This window comes from Dendrobates tinctorius, unplaced genomic scaffold (genome assembly GCF_039654945.1).
Source record: "Dendrobates tinctorius isolate UK_male_01 unplaced genomic scaffold, ASM3965494v1 ptg000233l, whole genome shotgun sequence".
Taxonomy (NCBI): domain Eukaryota; kingdom Metazoa; phylum Chordata; class Amphibia; order Anura; family Dendrobatidae; genus Dendrobates; species Dendrobates tinctorius.
The window spans coordinates 4,469,808-4,489,425 of record NW_027361900.1 but is presented as its reverse complement, the minus strand read 5'-3'; the positions used below and the strand labels follow the sequence as shown (position 1 = coordinate 4,489,425).

Below are 19,618 nucleotides of genomic sequence, written 5' to 3'. Positions count from 1 at the left end.
AGAGATGGCGGATCAGCAGCAGCTGTTACAGCTTGTGCGTCAGCTCGAGGCTCGCTTGGCCTCCCTCGAGAGGTCTCTCGCAGCTGCGCAGGCCACAGATGCTGCCGTCCAGGCACTTACGGACGCGGTAGGGCGTATGTCCATGTCCGCCCTTGCGCCGACAGTTACCCGCCTCCCGTTGCCCGATAAATATGCTGGGGATGGCGCCTCCTTTAGGGGTTTTATCAGTATTGCTCGATACACCTAGAGCTGCTGGCTGCGCAATTCCCTACGGAGCTGGCTAAGGTGGCTTTTGTCATCTCCCTACTGTCGGGCAAGGCGCTGGAATCGGCTACGCCTCTGTGTGAGCGTGGTGACCCCGAGATTCGGTCCGCGGCTAACTTGCTGACTGCCATCAGGCAAGTTTTTCTCGGTCCTCGGGTCACGCATGATACGTCCCTGCAGCTACTCGCCCTTACTCAGGGGTTACTCTCGGTTAGCCAGTATGCCGTCCGTTTTCGGACACTGGCGTCCGAGTTGGAATGGTCCGACAAGGCCCTAATCCCCGTTTTTTGGCGAGGTCTAGCGGAGCATGTGAAGGATGCTCTCTCTACTAGAGAGATCCCCACCAGCTTAGAGGAGCTAATCTCCGTCTCCTCACGGATTGACCTCCGTTTTTCGGAGCGCGGTATGGAGCGGGCGCACTCCAAGCGCAAATCTGTTTCAGCTCCCAAATTTTTTGAACCCCTTGAGCTGGCGGAGCCAGAGGTTCTACCTCCTGAGCCCATGGAGATATCTCGTACCAACCTTAATTCAGACTCCGACCAGGAATCCATCTGCGGTTGTCATCTGTCTGTGCGGTTTCTCCGGAAGCCGTCTCCCCGCAAAGGTTGGAGTCTGAACCAGTTATCGAGACCTTTGTTCCTCCTCATCTTAGGGATCAGGTGCTCGCCTGGGCGCATGCACCTAACACGCACCACCATCGGGGCTATATGCAGGTCTCAAAACTGTTGGCTGGTGCGTATTGGTGGCCCCATAGAGCTCGGGACATAAAAAGATATATTCAGGCTTGCACCTTGTGTGCTCAGCCTAACCCTCCTAGACAGAGGGTGGCGACAACTGCCAACATGCGGTAGCGTGCCTCTTGTCACTCCCGCTCCTACTATCTCCCTCTTGAAACCTGGTGACCTCGGTTCCTCTGATGCCTTCCAGGTGTCTCGGGTTACGGTAACTCCTACCAGGGCTCGAGGAGGAGGGGGCCTTAGGAGGGGGGGTAATGTTAGGAATCTGTGTCCTGCCATACTAATGCAGAGATCCAGATCCTCACATTCATCTCCAGAGGCTAAGTCCTTTCTGCCAGCTTGTGAGCATGCTCCTGGAATGAGCTCCCATTGGAGTTCAGGAGTCAGGTGCTCAGGTCCTGCTCCTGATTCCATTGGTTCAGCTGAGGTCTCTGGAGATTTCCGGAAGGTCCCGGTCACTATAAAAAGTGCGCATGGCCATTATGCCATGTGCTAGTATTTTCTGATACTTGCAGCTGTATGTTTGTTGATGGATGCTTGGTCTGGTGGATGACTTATTATGAAACCCCTTCCCTCGGTTATTACGAGTGTGTGAGTGATTGGGTCAGCCAGTAGCAGCGCTAGCGCCAGCGCGCTCAAGCTTCAAGCCATCTCAGCAGCAAAGCGTCCTGCATCGCGCTTGCGTTATTGCGGTTGCAGACTTCTGTGGCATTCGCAGTTGCGACGCCGTGCACACGCTCATTTACGGTAAGTCCGTTTGGTTGTAGTGCCACTTTAACTACTCCTGTGTTCGGCTACCGTAAGTGTGCCGCTGTGCGTTTAACAGGCTCAGCGTTACCTTTTCTTTATTATTTTCCTGTGCAACTCTGTGTCCCATAACAGAGACTGCCTCTTTTGCACTTGGGTGATTTAGAACCCTGTGCACACTACCGCTGTAGTGCACTGCCTCCCTTAGCAGCGGTTTTGCCATCTGCCGCACGGTGGACCCCGAGTGGCGAAGGCACTTTAATTATTTATTTTTTTTAGTGCCTTCCGCCACTCTTAACAGGGTTTTTCCCTTACGGGTTTTGCAAGGGTTGTGCTAATATGAAAAAGGGCTTTAGTTTCTCTAACTTTGACCAGTCTAGAAAATTTGACATTAGGGTCAATATCACCTGTTCATCTAAGGGGGTTGTGTATTATGCAGAGTGTCCCTGTGGAAAAATTTACATAGGTATGACCAGTCGTGAGCTCAAAGTTCATGTCCGTGAGCACTGTTTAGACATTGAGAAAGCTAAAACAGCCACTGACATCAGCTCTCTAAAGACCCTTCCTAGGCATTTCAGGAAGTACCATCAATGTAATTCTAGACTGCTTAAGGTGAAGGGGATTGATATGGTGACCCTTGGCCCTAGAGGGGGGGGGATGTTTCTAAAATACTGGCCAAAAAAGAATGTCAATGGATTTATAGGCTGGGGACCCTCACACCCCAGGGTCTAGATGAAAGCTTTGGCTTTAGCGCTTATCTCTGATAACTTTAGGGGTGGTTACTTTGAGGGTAGGGGGTTTTAATGTGTCAATTAGTTTGTGTGTCTCTTTTTAATTGTATTTATTTTTATGTTTAGTACTCCTGCCTCCACTCCTGTTCATATCGCAGAATGATGTACATCTTTCCTCAGATGGGATCATGAAGAGGATTTTTTACGATGGGGTTTCGTTGTCCTGCACTAATAGATGGATGGATGCCATTATGGATATGAAATGACCATGAGATCTTTTGTTATGCTGTTTTTGGTTGACACCGCAGCAGTGACGCCTTGTGTGACATTATCATCTCTTGTGCTTTGCACTTGAGTGGTGATGTTGCTGAGTGATACCGCTATGCGATATTATTAATACCATTCTAGTACGGCATTCAAATATTATGTATAGTTTTTGATATTGTCATGTCAGTTAAATACTATAATCAAAAGTCTGATATTGCTGAGGAATATTATCATGTGATATTAATAACAAATGTATTTGTTAATCATAGTACAGCGTATAAACGTAATATATACTTTTTTGATATTGACAGGGCATTGGAATATCATAATCAAGTTCATGTTTGCACTAGATATGAATATTTAGACATAGCTCTTTTATCGATTTACTGATTGATACTTTAATTGCACCGTCACTTTATTATAGCTATGTATTCACTAATATGATATGATGGAATTGTGGTCGTGTTATTTCATGCCCACCCATTTGTGGTAGCACGCATGCGTGATATACGGGGACGGTGGAAAATGCAAAGCGGTCTGTTCATGAATTAGGTGCGCACATCTCCACATAGGACCTGGCGATGCCTTATCATGTGACCGCAAAGTATTATTCCCATTGGACTCTATGTCCCACGTGATGCAGCGCATGCGTCATAAACACCTCAGTATTGGGATTTGAGCAGGACCTTTGGTGTTCATCGCACGCAGGCACAGCTGATCATTTGGTATAGTGACTATAGACTATAGACCTATGCTGCGCAGGCGCCGCCACTGATCCCCCACAACGGTACAATTGTTTTCTGCGCAGGCGCCAGTAGAGATCTATTATGGTGGACATAGTGAACGCAGGTTTGCGCAACTTTTAATGATTATGCACACGTGGTACTGGTATATAAATCGGATCTCCCCCTGCCCTGACACGCCTCCCGAAGAAGCAGTGCGAAACGCGCGTTGGGGTCGAGGGACGTCCAGGCATCTCCACCCGCATTTACAGGTATAGAATTGTCTAGCCTTTATTATATTCACCGGCATTAATTTTACCTCAATTGAGGTTCATTTTTGGGATAATTGGATATAGCTGCTTTTATGCAGCAATGAAATGTCATAATACAAATGATGTGGCCAGCAAATGTTTTACCATTGCAAGGTGATGATCTGTAGGATATCAGGTGCATTGTTCTTTTACCCCCTTACTTTTTCTTTGGTGAATTTTGGTGTTAGGATGTGAGATTCCATGGACTTGTAGGCCCCCTCCTTATTTTATGTTCCAGCACTTTTCCTGTGTATATATTTTTGTATCTTTTTGTGCAATAAAATATAAATTTTTAACAAGTATACACTATGGTGTGGGGTCAACATTTTTTGTTACGTTGTTACCACAAAAGTAATAATATGATTCTGTGGTGAATTATTTATGCATGGATTCATGCTTTTTGGGCCAATTTTGTGATTGTATGGATTTCTAAGGGCCAATGCAGACGGCCATATATATTCCCTGATCTGAGAGAATCGGCCAATTATACTGTAAAGCTGACACTTGGATCAGGATCTGACCCGAGTGTCAGCACAGTGTGGTCCGATTGTCTAGGATGAGAGAATCAGAGAACACTGAGGAAAAGATGGAGATCAAACTCTTCTCCATTATGTCATCGGAGTGCAGTCCAATGTTTTCCATGCACTCATTGAATTGCATTACTGAGCGTGATCGGAATATCATACGTTACCAATATATAACATATAACGCATGTTCCATCCCCATGGATAGAGACAAACACCTTGGTCACCTCTCACCTCAGAAAGTCCTTTTTGAGTCAGGGCTACCATCCAAGAACAGCTGAAAACCAAATTACAAGAGCCACCAGAATATCAAGGAATCACCTGCTACATTACAAAGCTAAAGAAGAGAATAACCGGGAGCCTCTAGTGGTCACCTACAACCCAAATCTGGAGGTGCTAAGGGGAGCGGCACGGAAATTACAACCTTTACTACAAAACGATGCCTGATTACAATCCATGTTTCCAGACCCCCCACTACTGTGTTTTAGGCAGCCCCCAAATCTAAGAAGCATCATTGTCAGAAGCTCCCTGTCCTCTCCAACAGCTGCAGGAACCTTTCCTTGCAACCAGAAAAAAATGTAAAACCTGTCCATCTATAATGACCACGGACAAGATAAAGATCCCCAACTCACATCAGGACTACAAGATCCCAGGTACTCTCAGCTGCATCACATCTAATGGGGTGTACTTAATTATTTGTACTAAATGTCCAACTGGGGGTCTGTATGTGGGGGAGACAGGGCAAAAGCTTAGAACAAGGATGAATGCTCATCGTCACACAATAAGAGAAAAAAGAAGGGATCTACCTGTGGCAAAACAATTTTGTATCCCCGGTCATAGCATGATGGACATTAAATTACTTGTATTAAATGGTAACTTCAACTCTCAGAGAGACAGGAGGGTCTGGGAGTATAAATTTGTGACATCTTTTGACACACTCAGTGCAGGAATGAATGTGTCACATGGATTTATGTCTTTTTACATCAATTAAGGAATTTGCTCTTCAGAACTTCTGGGGTCATTACACAACACAGAACTAGACCCCAATCAGTGGATAATAAAACTTTCACACTCCTTATCTGTGAACTGTTCCAATATTTATGTTTATCCCTCTCCCATAATGACAGTTCTGCTAAATGTCACTTGTCTTATCTATTGCGATATTTCTGTGTTGTTTTGTGTATAAATATGTGATTTTTCAGATGTTGTATTAGTCTAGCCTGACGAAGAGACCTGAGTAGTCTCGAAAGCTTGCAATGTGTTACCACCTTTTCAGTTAGCCATTAAAAGGTATCAACCACTGAGGACTCTCAATTCTAAATATTCTTCTATCTACTGGCTTACACGGTACAAAGATATATATCTTTCCTGTATCAAAGTCATTTGAACAGTTTTGGGTGGAGGAGAATGTTGTGGTCTAGAGGCAAAATGGTGATCATGGTAATACGGCCGGACTACACCACCGATAAAGCAGCCACAGCCGGTGACTGAGAGGAATCTGTGACGTCTCTGCATTCAGTGGTTACTACTCACCTGGGCAGTCATATGTGGGAATCTCCTCTTTACACCGCTCATCACCCCTCACATATGTCTCTGTAGGATTAATATGGGTCAGATCTTCACCCTGAAACAAATATTGTAAAAGTCACAGACAGATGGAGAAGTCCCATCTATGATCAGCTCTAATCCTGCCATCTCCATCGTTCTCATTACACAAGTATAAAACATATAATACTGGTGGATAAAACAAGACTGAGCACAAGACCTTCACAGCCGTCTACACATCATAGGGGAGATCTCCTGACACCTTCTCTCCATCTACCTGATGATCCTGAGGAGCACTGGGATCTTCTTGGTTACAGTCCTGTGCAAGAAGAGGACGGGGACATCTCTCTGGTGTTGTCCTCTTACTGGATAGATCTGGAGGAAACACATACAGGGACTGAATTCATTCTCTACATACAGATAATTATAGGCCGTGTGTATTTAGTCCTGTCTATTACCTGGAGATGTGAGGGGCTGGGGAACCTCCATTATGACGTCCTTGTACAGATCTCTGTGTCCTTCTAAATACTCCCACTCCTCCATGGAGAAATAGACAGCGACATCCTGACACCTTATAGGAACCTGACACATACAATGATACCGTCATCCCCCGATCCCTTCATAGTGTTACTGTATAATGTCCCAGCATTCCCAGCAGTGTCACCTCTCCAGTCAGCAGCTCCATCATCTTGTAGGTGAGTTCTAGGATCTTCTGGTCATTGATGTCCTCATGGATCAGGGGGTGAGGTGGAGGCCCCGTGATTGGGCTCAGGGGTCTTCCCCATCCCTCAGACACAGGGTCCTGACAGCGATCACTAGAGGTCTTCTTCACCACTGTGTAATCCTGGTTATGGAGAGACACATTAATAAATCTCACTACAGACATTTCCAGAGTCCTCACCTCTCCAGTTCTGTCCATCTGTTATTCCCATAGATAAGAATGATGTAATGTGACGTCATCAGAATCTCTCACCTCTCCAGTGAGATGGAAGAGGATCTCTAGGGTGAGGTGTAACATCCTCTCCGCCATCTTGTCTCTGTCCATATCCATCCTTGATGGGTAAATCAGGAAAATTCTCTTCTGTAGAAGATCTTCACTGAGAGGATCCGATATTGTAGAGACCTGAATGAGAAGAAGATGATCGGATGTAACATCATAAGAATCCTGTGTAATAATACAATTACTGGAGATAATAAGGGAAACATATGAGGAGATTTATTATCTTACAGGGTTTAGTTTTCTCCCCTGACATCTACTAATAAAACCTATATATTTAGGCCACAGACAACAAGCAGTTTCCTCCTCGGAGTCGGCAGCTGAACACGTTCCTCATAGACTCATCTTCCATAACGCTAATTCTCGTCTCATTACCGACACTGGAATCGGCATTAGCAATACTGCAGGAGAGATTCATTACACGCGACATGAGAAATAACTCCTTCATGGTGAGGACGACATCTTCATCTTCTACTGCGGCTCTAGAGACAGATGTGGCCAGAGTCGGTCACTGCCTCCATCCCCACCGGCCGTCTATATGAAGGTTTCCCGTCTTCCCCGCACTGGAATCTTCTCTCCCGTTAGATCTCAGCTCTGAGTCACACACAGAAGTTTGAGGCTTTTCTGGAAGAACAGGACAGGAGAGATCTGAGGCCGATGTCTCCATGTACAGGGTTTCCCCTCGGGATAAGAGGCTTTTCTATCCCTTTCCCCCAATTAGAGGGGACACCTGTGGATATCGGGGTCTTTACCGGCTGCAGTCCTGGGGGGATTTACTCAGTAACGTGGACGTTGGACAAACGTCACCATCAATTCCCATCAGAGTGAAGGAACATCGCTCCTCTATTCAGCTCTATGGATCCGGGATGAAATCCACTGCGGCCCCTGCAAGAAAAGAGCGAAGTCTGGTGAGACCCCCGAGGCCGGAGATTTCTACAGCTGCTCTGTGCACACAGGACCTGTGATGAGGTCACAGGAGGGGAGGAGTCAGGGGTCACATGATCAGGGGCCTCAGTGTGGGCAGGACTCTGCTGTGCTGGTTGTCATGGTGCTGGATGAGGGGAAGTTTCTGTGTGGGGTCAGGAGGGGTTTACAGGGTGGATGTAGCAGAGCCGTGTGTGTACGAGGTGTACGGAGCAGAGCCGTGTGTGTACGAGGTGTACGAGGTGTACGGAGCGGAGCCGTGTGTGTACGAGGTGTACGGAGCGGAGCCGTGTGTGTACGAGGTGTACGGAGCGGAGCCGCGTGTGTACGAGGTGTACGGAGCGGAGCCGTGTGTGTACGAGGTGTACGGAGCGGAGCCGTGTGTGTACGAGGTGTACGGAGCAGAGCCGTGTGTGTACGAGGTGTACGGAGAGGAGCCCTGTGTGTACGAGGTGTACGGAGCGGAGCCGCGTGTGTACGAGGTGTACGGAGCGGAGCCGTGTGTGTACGAGGTGTACGGAGAGGAGCCCTGTGTGTACGAGGTGTACGGAGCGGAGCCGTGTGTGTACGAGGTGTACGGAGCGGAGCCGTGTGTGTACGAGGTGTACGGAGCGGAGCCGCGTGTGTACGAGGTGTACGGAGCGGAGCTGTGTGTACGAGGTGTACGGAGCGGAGCCGCGTGTGTACGAGGTGTACGGAGCGGAGCTGTGTGTACGAGGTGTACGGAGCAGAGCCGTGTGTGTACGAGGTGTACGGAGAGGAGCCCTGTGTGTACGAGGTGTACGGAGCGGAGCCGCGTGTGTACGAGGTGTACGGAGCGGAGCCGTGTGTGTACGAGGTGTACGGAGAGGAGCCCTGTGTGTACGAGGTGTACGGAGCGGAGCCGTGTGTGTACGAGGTGTACGGAGCGGAGCCGTGTGTGTACGAGGTGTACGGAGCAGAGCCGTGTGTGTACGAGGTGTACGGAGAGGAGCCACGTGTGTACGAGGTGTACGGAGAGGAGCCACGTGTGTACGAGGTGTACGGAGCGGAGCCGTGTGTGTACGAGGTGTACGGAGAGGAGCCCTGTGTGTACGAGGTGTACGGAGCGGAGCCGTGTGTGTACGAGGTGTACGGAGAGGAGCCATGTGTGTACGAGGTGTACGGAGCGGAGCCGTGTGTGTACGAGGTGTACGGAGAGGAGCCGTGTGTGTACGAGGTGTACGGAGAGGAGCCGTGTGTGTACGAGGTGTACGGAGCGGAGCCGTGTGTGTACGAGGTGTACGGAGCGGAGCCGTGTGTGTACGAGGTGTACGGAGAGGAGCCCTGTGTGTACGAGGTGTACGGAGCGGAGCCGTGTGTGTACGAGGTGTACGGAGCGGAGCCGTGTGTGTACGAGGTGTACGGAGAGGAGCCCTGGGTGTACGAGGTGTACGGAGCGGAGCCGTGTGTGTACGAGGTGTACGGAGCGGAGCCGTGTGTGTACGAGGTGTACGGAGCGGAGCCGTGTGTGTACGAGGTGTACGGAGCGGAGCCGTGTGTGTACGAGGTGTACGGAGAGGAGCCCTGTGTGTACGAGGTGTGCGGAGCGGAGCCGTGTGTGTACGAGGTGTACGGAGCGGAGCCGTGTGTGTACGAGGTGTACGGAGCGGAGCCGTGTGTGTACGAGGTGTACGGAGCGGAGCCGTGTGTGTACGAGGTGTACGGAGAGGAGCCCTGTGTGTACGAGGTGTACGGAGCGGAGCCGTGTGTGTACGAGGTGTACGGAGCGGAGCCGCGTGTGTACGAGGTGTACGGAGCGGAGCCGCGGGTGTACGAGGTGTACGGAGCGGAGCCGTGTGTGTACGAGGTGTACGGAGCGGAGCCGTGTGTGTACGCGGTGTACGGAGAGGAGCCGCGTGTGTACGAGATGTACGGAGCGGAGCCGTGTGTGTACGAGGTGCACGGAGCGGAGCCGTGTGTGTACGAGGTGTACGGAGCGGAGCCGTGTGTGTACGAGGTGTACGGAGCGGAGCCGCGTGTGTACGAGGTGTACGGAGCGGACCCTGTGTGTTCGAGGTGTACGGAGCGGAGCCGCGTGTGTACGAGGTGTACGGAGCGGAGCCGTGTGTGTACGAGGTGTACGGAGCGGAGCCATGTGTGTACGAGGTGTACGGAGCAGAGCCGTGTGTGTACACGGTGTACGGAGCGGAGCCGCGTGTGTACGAGGTGTATGGAGCGGAGCTGTGTGTGTACGAGGTGTACGGAGCGGAGCAGTGTGTGTACAAGGTGTACGGAGCGGAGCCGTGTGTGTACGAGGTGTACGGAGCGAAGCCGTGTGTGTGCGAGGTGTACGGAGCGGAGCCGTGTGTACGAGGTGTACGGAGCGGAGCAGTGTGTGTACAAGGTGTACGGAGCGGAGCCGTGTGTGTACGAGGTGTACGGAGCGGAGCCGTGTGTGTACGAGGTGTACGGAGCGGAGCCGTGTGTGTACGAGGTGTACGGAGAGGAGCCCTGTGTGTACGAGGTGTACGGAGCGGAGCCGTGTGTGTACGAGGTGTACGGAGCGGAGCCGTGTGTGTACGAGGTGTACGGAGAGGAGCCCTGGGTGTACGAGGTGTACGGAGCGGAGCCGTGTGTGTACGAGGTGTACGGAGCGGAGCCGTGTGTGTACGAGGTGTACGGAGCGGAGCCGTGTGTGTACGAGGTGTACGGAGCGGAGCCGTGTGTGTACGAGGTGTACGGAGAGGAGCCCTGTGTGTACGAGGTGTACGGAGCGGAGCCGTGTGTGTACGAGGTGTACGGAGCGGAGCCGTGTGTGTACGAGGTGTACGGAGCAGAGCCGTGTGTGTACGAGGTGTACGGAGCGGAGCCGTGTGTGTACGAGGTGTACGGAGAGGAGCCCTGTGTGTACGAGGTGTACGGAGCGGAGCCGTGTGTGTACGAGGTGTACGGAGCGGAGCCGCGTGTGTACGAGGTGTACGGAGCGGAGCCGCGTGTGTACGAGGTGTACGGAGCGGAGCCGTGTGTGTACGAGGTGTACGGAGCGGAGCCGTGTGTGTACGCGGTGTACGGAGAGGAGCCGCGTGTGTACGAGATGTACGGAGCGGAGCCGTGTGTGTACGAGGTGCACGGAGCGGAGCCGTGTGTGTACGAGGTGTACGGAGCGGAGCCGTGTGTGTACGAGGTGTACGGAGCGGAGCCGCGTGTGTACGAGGTGTACGGAGCGGACCCTGTGTGTTCGAGGTGTACGGAGCGGAGCCGCGTGTGTACGAGGTGTACGGAGCGGAGCCGTGTGTGTACGAGGTGTACGGAGCGGAGCCGTGTGTACGAGGTGTACGGAGCAGAGCCGTGTGTGTACACGGTGTACGGAGCAGAGCCGCGTGTGTACGAGGTGTATGGAGCGGAGCTGTGTGTGTACGAGGTGTACGGAGCGGAGCAGTGTGTGTACAAGGTGTACGGAGCGGAGCCGTGTGTGTACGAGGTGTACGGAGCGAAGCCGTGTGTGTGCGAGGTGTACGGAGCGGAGCCGTGTGTACGAGGTGTACGGAGCGGAGCAGTGTGTGTACAAGGTGTACGGAGCGGAGCCGTGTGTGTACGAGGTGTACGGAGCGGAGCCGTGTGTGTGCGAGGTGTACGGAGCAGAGCCGTGTTTGTACGAGGTGTGTGGATCAGAGCCATGTGTGTACGAGGTGTACGGAGCGGAGCCGTGTGGGTACGAGGTGTAGGGAGCGGAGCCGTGTGTGTACGAGGTGTGCGGAGCAGAGCCATGTGTGTACGAGGTGTACGTAGCGGAGCCGTGTGTGTACGAGGTGTACGGAACGGAGCTGCGTGTGTATGAGGTGTACAGAGCGGAGTCATGTGTACGAGGTGTACGGAGCGGAGCCGTGTGTGTACGAGGTGTACGGAGCGGAGCCGCGTGTGTACGAGGTGTACGGAGTGGAGCCGAGTGTGTTCGAGGTGTTCGGAGTGGAGCCGTGTGTGTACAAGGTGTACGGAGCGGAACCGCGTGTGTACGAGGTGTACGGAGCAGAGTCGTGTGTGTACGAGGTGTACGGAGCAGAGCCGCGTGTGTACGAGGTGTACGGAGCAGAGCCGTGTGTGTACAAGGTGTACGGAGTGGAGCCGAGTGTGTACGGGGTGTACGGAGCGGAGCCGAGCCATGTGTACGGAGCGGAGCCGTGTGTGTATGAGGTGTACGGAGCAGAGCCGTGTGTGCGAGGTGTACGGAGTGGAGCCGAGTGTGTACGAGGTGTTCGGAGTGGAGCCGCATGTCTACGAGGTGTACGGAGCAGAGCCGAGTGTGTACAAGGTGTACGGAGTGGAGCCGAGTATGTACGAGGTGTACGGAGCGGAGCCATGTGTACGAGGTGTACAGAGCAGAACCGAGTGTGTACGAGGTGTACAGAGCGGAGCCATGTGTACGGAGCGGAGCCGCGTGTGTATGAGGTGTACGGAGCAGAGCCATGTGTGCGAGGTGTACGGAGCGGAGCCGAGTGTGTACGAGGTGTACGGAGTGGAGCCGAGTGTGTACGAGTTGTACGGAGCGGAGCCGAGTGTGTATGAGGTGTACGGAGCAGAGCCGTGTGTGCGAGATGTACGGAGCAGAGCCGAGTGTGTACGAGGTGTACAGAGCGGAGCCAAGTGTGTACGAGATGTACGGAGCGGAGCCGTGTGTGTACGGAGTGGAGCTGCCTGTATACGAGGTGTACGTAGCGGAGCCGCGTGTACGTGGTGTACGGAGCGGAGCCGTGTGTGTACCGGGTGTACGGAGCGGAGCCGGGTGTGTACGAGTTGCACGGAGCGGAGCCGTGTGTGTACGAGATGTATGGAGCGGAGCTGCCTGTATACGAGGTGTACGGAGTGGAGCCGCGTGTACGAGTTGTACGGAGCGGAGCCGTGTGTGTACGAGGTGTACGGAACGGAACCGTGTGTGTACGAGGTGTATGGAGCGGAGCCGTGTGTGTACGAGGTGTACGGAGCGGAGCCGTGTGTGTACGAGGTGTACGGAGCAGAGCCGTGTGTGTACGAGGTGTACGGAGCGGAGCCGTGTGTGTACGAGGTGTACGGAGCGGAGCCATGAGTGTACGGAGTGTGTGGAGCGGAGCCGCGTGTGTACGAGGTGTACGGAGCGGAGCCATGAGTGTATGGTGTGTACGGACCGGAGCCGCATGTGTACGAGGTGTACGGAGCAGAGACATGTGTACACGGTGTACAGAGTGGAAATGTGTTTGTGCCTCTGCGGTAAGAGGGATCTGGGAACCTGTGTGGCCAACTGTTAACGGTCTTGAAAACCGTGTGATACTGACCGGGGTCAGAAAGAGACTGTGTGTGAACTGATATCTATCGGATGCCTCTGAGGACAAGATGTATCCGCGAACCTGTGTGGTGATCCAACAGGTAACGGTATTGACAACTGTGTGTTATACTGACCGGGTCAGTGAAAGACTGTGTGAGAAGTGGCTATAGGGTGCCTCTGTGGATAAGCATCCATGTATCTGCATCCATGTGTTAAAGCTGAAGGTTTAACAGACAGTGCAAATGACTGCTGGAACTGTCTAAATAATAAACTGAATGGCTTAATTTTAACCCTGAGCGTGCCAGTGTTTACCTCAATGACCTGCCAAGAGAGTAATCCCCATCCACTCACATGGTGGAACCTTACAACATACTGTATATATATATTATATATACTCACATGCACCACAGATATACACAATCATACTGTATACTATATATATGCACACATATGCACACACATACTATATACACATATACAGACACACACTATATACTGCACATGTACATGCACAGATACACATATACATGTATACTTACAAGGTTCTGTGGCTTCACTTGTACAGATCCATTCCCAGGACAGTGTTTTATGAGCAGCCATGATGAGCACTTGGAGGAAATGACACAGAGACACAGGGTTGCAGGCATCTTTCTGGCCCTGCTCTGATCTCTGCTGTGCTGTAATTGGCCCCTCCACCTCACTCTCAACTTCTAACCTGACTGTAGGGAGAAAGAGAGAGAGAGGGAGGCTGGAGGGGGTTTGGGAGAGAAGCTCTAGGACTACAGAGGATGCACAGTGTTATTCACTGCTGTGCACCCTCTGTGCACTTCATAAAGGGGCTGCAGATGCAGGAGGCCCCCTTTGTGGGTGCGGGCCCTGGTCATCTGCCTGGTCTGCCTGCCCCAAACGCCGGCCCTGGACGTGGTAATATTGGCGTCTACAGGAAGGGGGTGTTCACTCTTGTAATTCTGTATTTGGGATACAACTTCAGTAGGAGCCTAAAATCTTTCTCCTAGGACTCCTGGGAGAGGGTGTAGACCCAGACTCCATATGGGAATAGCTCAAGAATATTATTCTAGCCAGAAAGTTGTTGGCTCTACATTGGATACACAATTCTCCCCCAATGATAAAAGGGCTAAAATCCAGGATATATATCACTCTATGCTTGGAAAGGGGAAGCTTATATTAATGGAACGCTCTCAAGAAATCCATCCACATACCACATTACCCCAGGTATTGCTTCAGAAAACCTTCTCAGAAATCCTACACTGGACCGTTTCTCCATTCCCTTACAGTAAACTGGGAATTTATATATTTATACCCAAGATGTCCGCAGATAATAATTCTCTCAGACCACACAACTGATCCTTCTTAGATCTATTCTTTTTCTTTTGATGCCCCAATAGGGAAAAAATAATCAGTCATTAAGTATTCAGATATTATGTCTGTACAAATGTAAAATTACTATTCCAAAGCTTTATACTATAGAGCGAAATCGGGATTTATCTCATTGTAACCGGTTGTTATATTGTTTACTGGTTTTTCTCTCTTTTTATTGTTTTTCTCACAATATTTGTATAAGAAAAACACAATGTTAGTAATTCTTTGTTTTCTTCAATAAAAAGGATCTGATTGAAAAAATAAAGGCGATAAAGTTGTTAATAGATGAAACGTATAGAAAATACCAAGATCACATGAGAAGGTGCTCGTACGAATTCACAGATAAATGTGGTCGCTGATTGGCAAGGAGGTTATATCCATGTATGCAAGGGACATATGTACCCAAAATAAAAGGGGCACCCGGGCCAGAAATGCATAACCCCTCTGACACAGCTGAGGCATGTTGTTGCTATTATAGCTCGCTCTATAATATCCATGGATAATACCACGACATGCCACCTAATATTCCGGAAAGAAAAATTGACAAATATATTATGGACGCTGCTCTTCCTTCCTTACAGACCCCTTAGCAGGAGGAACTAGACAAAGCTGTCACTGAGGAAGAGATCGGAGAGGCCATTACATCGTTCCCTATCGGGAAGAGCCCTGGGCCGGATGGGGGCAATAATAGATTTTATAAGATGTTTGCACCCCAGTTATTACCATTTTTAGGAGAAGTCATCAGTAATATCTCAGAAGACCCCCTCTCTGCCCCTTAATTATTGGAGGCTGACATAACATTGTTTCTGAAAGCCTGGAGAAGAACCAAATGTCTGCCCTAATTTTCATCCAATATCACTAATTACTGTAGAGGTGAAAATATTCTCTAAAGTGATTACAGCCCGGCTCTCCCACTACCTGCCCCCAATTGTTACCGACCATCAGGTTGGCTTTATTAAGGACAGAGAAGCTCGTGAGAAACATTGTTATTAATGTCACATGCGGAAACCCCGGGGATCCCAATGTGCCTTGTTTCTGCCAACACTGAAGAAGCGTTGGACATAGAGCCCGGACTTTCTTGAAGATCACCCTACGACATATCGGGTTGGGCCTTTTCTTGTTATCTATCATTCTCTCCCTATACACTGACCCTAAACTGATAATTAGGGGAGACGGCCTTCTATCTGACACATTATCTATTAATAATGGGACGAGGCGAGGGCGCCCCTCATCACTTCTCCTATACACACCGGTGATGGAGCAGTTAGTGGTGGCATTATGTATAAATCCTGATATTAGTGGGTCACTATAGGCTCACAGCTCTATACACTCGCTCTATACACAGGTGACTTGTGGCTCTATGTTTCACCCCCAATGATCTCATTTCCCTCTGTAAAGGTACTGTCACACTTAGCGATGCACCAGCGATCCCGACCAGCAATATGATGCGGTCAGGATCGCTGGTGCATCGCTAAGTGGTCGCTAGTGAGCTGCCACACAGGCAGATCTCACCAGCGACGTCGCTGGGGACGGGGGTTGCTACTTACCTGTCACACTAGGCGATCCTGCGTCCTCCCGCCCGGCTCCACGCTCGTCGCTCGTCTCTCCACAGGAAGCGCCGCAGGAAGCTGACGACGAGAAACGGTCCTGGACGTTCTCGCGCGATCAGTGATAACCAGCGGGGGAGCGGGTCGTAGGTAAGTATCAGACACAGCGATATTGCTAGCAATATCACTATAACGTCACAAGTTATAGCGATATTGCTAGCGATATCGCTTAGTGTGACAGTACCTTTAGTAGCAATGGACAATATAGTAAGGAGCAGAAAGACAGCGATCAGATAGCAGCAGATAGGAAAACAAGCGCTGATCCCACAAATAACGAGAAGGAACAACTAAGATCTTCTCTGAGATTTCACATAGAGAAGGGACGATTGTCTAAGAAATATCAGAGAAACTCTTCCCTGAATTTCCACACAAGCCGCATTGGTGTTATATTCCTAAAGTCCACAAAGACGCAGCGCCCCCACCAGGTCGCCCGATAGTGTGCGGGGTCGGATCAGTAACAGAATCTTTATCTACATTTATAGACCGGTGTCTGAGACCATTACTGAGAATAGCACCTGCTCACATCAAGGACACCGGAGATTTATTGTCATGTCGGACACTGTTCGCACCAGGGTGTCCGGCAGACAGCGGTAATACCCCATCCTACCACTTTGTTCTCAACGGCGCTGGTTGTTCCTCTGATCCGGCTTGGATTGGGTTAACCAGGTTGTTATTCTGGCTGGGGTCTTAGCCACATCCACTGTCTTTAAATTGTCCTGCGTGACTATGGGCGTCGCCGACTATAGCTCTTGCCTTGTGCTAGCGATACCGGTCTGGAGTGGTGGTCTAAGGAGCATACGGTTGCTGGTGTAGTATATTCCATTGTTGCAATTTTGCCTCCCTGTGTTGTATTATTTGGTTGCCCTTGCACATTACTGTATTCCCCTGTGTGTACGCGGTGTGGTGCATTTCCGTTATCCCTGTCCATACTTATTTGTGGGGTCTGGTGTTTGGTCTCCTCACTGGGTGGAGGGTGGTGGGTTCAGCTTAGGGCTGGACAGGAGACAAGGACAGGGTGGAGGCCCAGGCAGGCACACCTTCAGTGTAAACCCTGGGTTGAGGGACAGACAGGGTTTCCCCTAGTCTGAGGGACACCGCAGGGGCCCCGGGGTTTCAGCCTAAAGTCACCTAGGCTTCCCATGACATTATAGTCGGCCCAAAAAAAAAAAAAGGGGTTATTTACCATGGATCCCATAGTCTCCATTACTAAGCAGCTGGAGGCTCTGTCCACACAGGTCACTGAACTGAGGGGGGCGGTCCAGCAACAAGGCCTGTCAGTTCCTGCTGTGCAAACTGAGACAGCAGCCAGGGCAGCTGAACCCAAGTTACCTCTCCCTGAACGATTTTCTGGTGATCGCTGTAAGTTCATTGTATTTCGTGAATCCTGCAAATTGTATTTTCATATGCGTCCTCTCTCCTCAGGAGATGAGGCTCAGCGTGTGGGCTTGGTAATTTCCTTGCTGAGTGGTGATCCACAAGCATGGGCCTTTTCACTACCTCCGGATTCACATGCATTTGAGTCCGTAGACCTTTTTTTTTCTGCTCTTGGTTTAATCTATGACGATCCAGACAGACTGGCGTTAGCAGAGTCTAAAATCCGCTCTCTGCTCCAGGGTGAGCGACTGGCGGAGGATTACTGCACTGAATTTCGTTGCTGGGCTGTGGACACTCAATGGAATGACCCTGCTCTAAGAAGTCAATTTTTGCATGGGGTTTCTGGAAGGGTTAAACAAGCCCTGCTAATATATGAGACTCCCGCCTCTCTGGAGGCTGCTATGGTACTTGTTGTACGCATTGATCGCCACTTTCGTCAGAGGTCGCAGGAGACATTGCCTGTGGGAGGGGGGGCAGTTTCTGGTGAGGTTGTTTTGGGTGAATCCGTGGAACCTATGCAGATCACTGGTATATCTCATACACATAATAACAAACATAAATGTCCCTTGCCCAGAAAGCAAGGGGTCTGTTTTTTTTGTGGCAAAAAAGGACATTTTATTAATGCATGCCCCCTGGTACCTAAGAAGGACGCGTCGGCGGAAAAACTGCTAGACTCAGAGGGTTTGGAGGAGTCTAGTCTGAGCCTTTGCATATCCTCCGTGGTGGTCTCCCAGTGCATGCTCCCTGCCAAGGTAGTTATTGGGGGCCAAGAGCTGTCAATTACTGTATTTGTAGATAGTGGTTCAGCTGCTAATCTCATTGATGAAAAGTTTGCGCGTACAGCGGGATTTAAGGTGGAAGAGCTGCCTAATCCTATCCGGGTGGTTACCATCAATGCCTCCCCTCTCTCACAAGGGGAGATTAAAGAGTTTGTGGCTGATGTAAAACTCCACATTGGGGTCCTACACTCTGAGCGGGTAACATGTAAGGTGCTCAGTAATTTACCTGCTCAGATAGCTCTGGGGTTTCCATGGTTGTCTATGCACAATTGATGATTGATTGGAAAACCCAGGACATAATTCAGTGGAGCAGATACTGCCAGGAGAGTTGTCTGGCCACGTGTATCTCCGCGGTGACTCCCAGCATCCCGGAGCCACTGCTGGACTTTGCTGATGTATTTTCTGAAAGAGGTTGTTCTGAGCTGCCACCGCACCGACCCTATGACTGTGCTATTAGATTAAAACCGGGGGCCAAGTTACCGAAAGCCAGGATGTTTAATATCTCAGGTCCTGAGAGGCAAGCGCTCAAGGAATACATTGCAGAGAGTCTAAGCAAAGGGCACATCAGGCCCTCATCATCTCCATTGGCGGCTGGGTTCTTCTTTGTCAAGAAGAAAGATGGCGGATTACGTCCGTGTCTGGATTTCAGGGAACTCAACCAGATCACGGTTCGTGACCCATACCCGATGCCACTGATACCCGATTTGTTCAACCAGGTGTCTGGTGCCAAATGGTTTTCCAAGCTTGACCTCAGGGGGGCATACAATCTCATAAGAGTCCGTCAAGGGGATGAATGGAAGACGGCATTTAATACCCCTGAGGGTCATTTTGAAAGTTTGGTGATGCCATTTGGGTTGACGAGCGCTCCAGCAGTATTTCAACATTTCATAAATGATGTCTTTTCTCATCTCTTGGGGAAATTTGTTATTATATACCTTGATGACATTCTTATTTACTCACGCGACCGTGATGCACCCATAGAGCATGTTAGGAAGGTATTGCAGTTACTCAGGGAAAACAAGCTCTATGCCAAGCTTGAGAAATATGTATTTGTCGTCCAAGAATTACCTTTTTTGGGTTATGTAATTTCCGCCGCAGGGTTTAAAATGGACACCGCTAAGGTGCAAGCGGTGCTGCAGTGGGATCGGCCTGATAATCTCAAGGCGCTTCAGCGATTCCTCGGCTTTTCAAACTATTATAGGAAATTTATTAAGAATTTTTCTATGATTGCTAAACCGCTCACCGACATGACTAAAAAAGGTACCAATTTTTCTGACTGATCTGAGGCTGCTGTGCGCGCGTTTGAATTCCTGAAAAACAGTTTTGCTTCAGCTCCCATCCTGGTTCAGCCTGATGTCTCCCTACCATTTACTGTGGAGGTGGATGCATCCGAAGTTGGAGTGGGGGCGGTACTGTCTCAGGGTCCATCCTTGGGCAAATTGCATCCGTGTG

At 50.3% G+C, this 19,618-nt stretch overlaps 1 protein-coding gene across 1 annotated transcript in view; it reads left to right on the top strand.

Annotated features, from left to right (window-relative positions):
- LOC141060282 (uncharacterized) overlaps positions 1 to 14,765 on the top strand; it is a 76,127-nt gene extending 61,362 nt beyond the window's left edge. The window contains exons 6-7 of the mRNA XM_073556499.1: positions 6,181 to 6,292; positions 14,652 to 14,765. Of these exons, the coding sequence (XP_073412600.1) occupies positions 6,181 to 6,292; positions 14,652 to 14,765 (226 nt within the window). The remainder of the gene's footprint in view (positions 1 to 6,180; positions 6,293 to 14,651) is intronic.
- The last annotated feature ends 4,853 nt before the right edge of the window (positions 14,766 to 19,618 follow it).